Source organism: Malus domestica, chromosome 14, assembly GCF_042453785.1.
Source record: "Malus domestica chromosome 14, GDT2T_hap1".
Lineage (NCBI taxonomy): Eukaryota > Viridiplantae > Streptophyta > Magnoliopsida > Rosales > Rosaceae > Malus > Malus domestica.
In genome coordinates this window covers 15,370,759-15,375,993 of record NC_091674.1, presented here as the reverse complement: position 1 = coordinate 15,375,993, position 5,235 = coordinate 15,370,759, and the positions used below count along the sequence as shown (strand labels likewise).

Sequence of the window (5,235 nt, the reverse complement as noted above, 5' to 3'; positions counted from 1 at the left end):
TATTGATTACTCAAAAATGAAACGGTTGCAGATTATATTGAATTAGGACATTGGAATATAATGAAACTAAGAACTATTGTACCAGAGGGGAGTTGGGGCTGCTGTAGGCGTAATCATATGGGAAGGAGGAAGTTTCAGGGGGGCAGCGGCATTGCCTCGGTCAAGCGAGTGGAACTTCTTGCTGTTAGGCAGGCTTGCAACTTGCGAAGACTCTTGGGTGCGTTTAGAGCAACTCCCCCGGCCTATTGGTGCAATTACTGTAATTCATCGGGTCACCGTGTCATGGCCTGTTCTCATCGTCCTGCTGCTCCATTCGCTGGCTTTCATGCTGCTTCTAGCTATGGTGCGGATCCTACTTGGTTCCTTGATACTGGAGCCACTCATCAGATGACCAACCCTGGCAGTTCAAGACCTCCATCCTTATACTAGTAACATTTTTTCTCATAGCGGTACTGTCTCTCTGTCTCTAAGTTTATAAACATCGTTCTACGTATGGGTACTTATTTTTTCATGGTCTTATATCTTGGAGCTCATCTAAACAACTTACGGTTTCAAGTTCCAGCCCCGAATTGGAATACTGTGCTCTTGCTCATGCGTGTGCGGAATCCATCTAGTTATGTTTAGAGACTTGTCTACATTTAATTCCACCTATTGGAAATGCGCAAAGAATGCTAAATAATTCCATCTACCCAGAGTCCAAAATTTAGGAAAACGCAATTTTTAGAGTTTGCATGTACCTCCAGAAGAAGTTGATGGTTTAGATTAATTTTAGGTCTCTTAATTTCAAACTAAATATTCTAAATTGTTTTCTTATTATCTTCTCTCAGATCACCCATAACAAAAGAAGAAGAGAAAGAAAGCAGAGCTAATAATGAAGCGCCTGAGAAATTATTTTCTTAGGCCGTCGGGTTTCTCTTCATTGTTTCTCTGATCTAAATTAATTTACTACAAAGGTGGGTAACACACATTGGGGTGCATCTAACTTTTAAGTTCATAGCACACTCTTTAGAATACGACCCATAATCTGGTTGCCTTGGCCAAAATCTCCATGGCGAGCCCAGCGCCAACAACACCAGAAAAAGAAAAGGCTGTTCCTGCAAAAGTTGAAAGTAATCTCTCTCTCTCTCTCTCTCTCATATTCAATGCTTAATGTGTTTTATCGTTAGATTTGATTTTCATAACAGTTTGAATAATTTATTTCTCTCTCATATTCAATGCTTAATGTGTTTTAACGGTTAGATTTGATTTTCATAACAGTTTGAATAATTTATTTTTAATTTCAATCATTCATTTAACGTATCAATCAATGTTGTAGCATTGAAATTAGTTTTTCCTTATGCTCCTATTTTCTTAGAGATTTTTCTTATTTTAATTCCTAATTTATGTATGAATGTTATAATGTTGTTTTTCAAAAAATAAACTATTGTATATTGGCCATCTGAGGAGAAATTCTTGATATGCCACTGTGTTATGTCCCTTTACCTCAAATTTAAGTGCAAAACTAGAGTTACAAGTTTCTATAAAATTTTAAAGCTCCTGTGATACAATGCAAAACCATTTGTTATATAGGTAGTTTCAAAACATTTCTATCTTTTCTTTTGCCCCTTTTTTTAGTTTTTTATTGTAATTAAGAGCGAGTCTATATGACAAACAAGGGAAATAGATCAAGAATGATAAAAGTGGTGATAAAATTTAGGAATAAAACGTTAATCTATATGTGTAGTTTTTTTTTTCTTTTCATTTCTACAATTTTTTTTGTCACTTTATTCTTCTTTTTCTTTTTATATGATCCGTCACGAGTCGGGTGGTGCATATACATGTAAGTTGGTATATGATAGCACTACATTAAGAAGTTGTTGAAGAGTATCCATCCTACTTGGGAAAGAAAGAACCTTGTATATGGTTATAAGTAATTGATTTATATTTCATATCTTGCCAATTGATTTTAAGGTGGAACTCAACTACCTTCATAATATCAGAGCATGTTGTTCGGCATGTAAAGCTCAATGGGACACATACTTCACGTCATCTAATTTGTGTTGTTCACGTGCTATGCTTGAAAATTCGTCACACATTAGGGGCATCTTGAGAGTATATTATTCCACATCAAAGAAAGAAATTACCTTGCATGTGCTCATAAATAATTGAACTGCTCCCTACGTTGTCAATTAATTTTATGATGGAACATATTTCATTTAGTAGGTAGCTAGGTCATCATGTATCATGAACACAACTTCTAATTATGGATTTTTTTTTTTTTTTTCTGTTTACGCAGAGGATGCAGGTTTGATTAGAAAAGGTAATTGGTCGGGCACACTTTGAAGTTTCTTATTTTATTCCTGCTTTACGTAGTGATTTGATTATTTAATTAACGAACAGTTTATTCCCTCAACTTCGTACTTATATCATTTCTTGTGCTTGCACAACAGTTTTGTCAATCAAGTCATTGGGTTTAATCAAAGCATGGGAAGAAAGCGAGAAAACAAAAGTAGATAACAAGTAAAACATTCAAAACCATTTCAGCTTTTTAGCACATTTGCTAATTTGATAGGAGAAACATGGCACATTTATACAACGTAATTAATATAGATTATTATCCATTCATTAACAGCTAAACTTTTAAAATCCATTGTTTAACTTAACTAATTATTCAAATTGTTGAACAGAGCAAAGAAAAAGTTTTCTAATGTTGTGGCTTGGGAGCTAAGCAAGCAAGCAACCATTGATGCACGTCAAAAGAAATATGAGGTAATTGATAGGACTATTTTGAATTAGAGAAATTTCCTATACCATTTTCTTTATCATGCACATTCATATTTATGTTTTGTCTCTTCATTTATAAGTGAGAGGTCTTAAGTTTGATTTTCACCAAAGACGAGTTTGAACTACATTACTACTAGCCTATTGTGAGGCTAAGCCCACTTCTCCTCCTCTCCTTAGTGTAGATAATATTATTTGTTCAAAAAATATATATTGATGTTTTATCCTTATTAGATTAATAAAGTAAATTTAATGGATAGAAATAAACACATGTATAGAAGGAGAAAATTGTGTGCAAAAATCACTTCTCTTGATAAGGATTGCACGATACTGTGGTTACCCGTACGGTGTTAGAGATGCAACGGTAGTTATAGTAGGTTTGCCCACTGGGTGACGAAATTATAGGGTCTTCTTGGACAGACCATCACATTCCTATGACCCACACATAAAAATCCTATCTAAGAACCATAATAATTATTTTACTCTTAAATGGTAGGGATGCTCAGTATAATATTAATTGTCATTAGATAAGTTTAAATTTTGAAATTTACATTGTAAATAAATTAAAGCATACTTATTAACGATAATCAATATAGTGGTGGTATTCACTAACAGTTTAGATTAGTGAACAAAAACGCACTCAGGCACACCTGTTGCATTATGACCCCACTCACTTCTCTTTTGATCCCACCAAATGAATCTTGACCGGACATAGCCCATTGTGCGGGCGCCCGCACCAAAAGTCTCTAATATCGGGTGCCAACTGCCCAACCCTACTTTGGATTGAACACATATTTAAAAGCTTGTTAGTCACCAAATGAGCTAACTTATGAGAATATTTTTTTTTTTTTTTTAAGGAAGACTATATATTATTGACTTGAAACTGAAGGTTACATCATATCTTGGACAATGAGATTCTAAATAAGGTCAGGGGATCCTTGAACCAAACTATCACATTGCCAATTGAAGTAGCAAACTGAGCCAATCTATGAGCTATTCCATTATATGTTCTAGAGACGTGTAGAAACTTAGCAGGGTGTAGAGTTTTCGCAATCTGAAAAGCATCCTCTGCTAATAAACCCTAAGCCACATCAGATATGAATACATTGTAAGCATAGAATTCACAAACACCAAGACCAAAGCATGAATTACAACCTCGAGAGAATTAATCAATTATGTGTATAAGAAAACTAGGAAGAAAAGCATACCTGCAGCACCACCAGAACTCGAAGCCATAGTAGCAAGCTCTCAGTGATCCTTCTCTTCTCTTGCAGATTATCAAAGGCTCGACTTACAGATAGGTTTTAGTCCAGTACGAGCGTGTGTTCTGTGAGAAGAGAGGTCACCATATATATACATATAGACTTTACCAAACAAGACTAGGATTCCCTATCAAAATCCATATAGGAAACAAATCCTTGTTTCCGTGTCCTATAAAACTGATCTTAATGCTATACAAAATCCTTCTTTGTCAACGATCACCATTCCTTTCATCAACAAGACTTTCCATCAAATTGAATACCTATAAGCGGTCCTAAAACTTCTCTATCTCATGCTCATATTCTTGCATACATAACATAACAAATGAAATTTAATGCCACATCAGTTGGAACTCGAGAAATTTTAAGTCCATAATTTAGTCTTCTTATGAGTTTTGAGGTTTTATATATGCTTCATTATATCTTAGTAGTATATATATTAACTACGAAGGATGCTGATTATCGTTGCTTTCTAAATATGTCTAATGTTTGGCAGCAAAAACTAGAAAAGAAGAAGGCTTTGTACGTTGAAAAGATGCAAAACAAACTAGCTGAAATCCATAAGGCAGCAGAAGAGAAGAGGGCGATGGTTGTAGAGGGGAAAAGGATAGAACATAATAAGGTGGCCAAGAAGGCTGACGATTTCCGTGAAGTAGGGCTTGTACCAAAGAAAATCCTACCATGTTTTAACTATTGAATCAATTTTTAGTTTCCTAAGAGTAGTTCCACCCGTTTTAAGAGGGCAAGAGCAAGGCAAGGGCTAGAGCATGTGAATTGCTCTTGCAATTCACTCTGAATAGTATTTGCATTTGTGCAACTCCACCCATTGAGCAAGGGCAAAGGGTGATTACTATTCACAAATTATTTTTTTATGCCTTGTAAATGTGTTTAAGTGTGAACTTTGTAAGTTTTTTCTTTTAAAATAAACTCCATATTTAACTCCAATTTCAAATGAAGAGCAAAGCATAGCATTACAACATAGTACAATATTAAAATATTATTATTCTCAGTAGCCTATAACCTAGGGCATCCAAAGCGTGGTCCTAGTAGTTGCTAAAGATTGAACCACATTTGTGCTTGTAGTAGTTGAAAAAAGAATTGTGAAACAACATAATAATTTAATTAATCAAATGATTACTTTTAATCACCGAAAGGTCCAAATAAGAACATGTTAATTATATTTGAAATTTATTAATAGTAAAATGTTGTTACCTTA

The 5,235-nt window shown here is 34.6% G+C and overlaps 1 protein-coding gene across 1 annotated transcript; it reads left to right on the top strand.

Moving 5' to 3' along the window:
- The first annotated feature begins 818 nt into the window (after positions 1 to 818).
- On the top strand, positions 819 to 4,964 carry LOC103454800 (remorin 1.4-like). Its single transcript, XM_008394396.3, has 5 exons — positions 819 to 1,109; positions 2,276 to 2,299; positions 2,430 to 2,499; positions 2,667 to 2,748; positions 4,516 to 4,964. The coding sequence occupies exons 1-5, from the start codon at positions 1,049 to 1,051 to the stop codon at positions 4,714 to 4,716; spliced, it is 438 nt and encodes a 145-aa protein (XP_008392618.3). The 5' UTR covers positions 819 to 1,048; the 3' UTR covers positions 4,717 to 4,964.
- Positions 4,965 to 5,235: the final 271 nt, after the last annotated feature.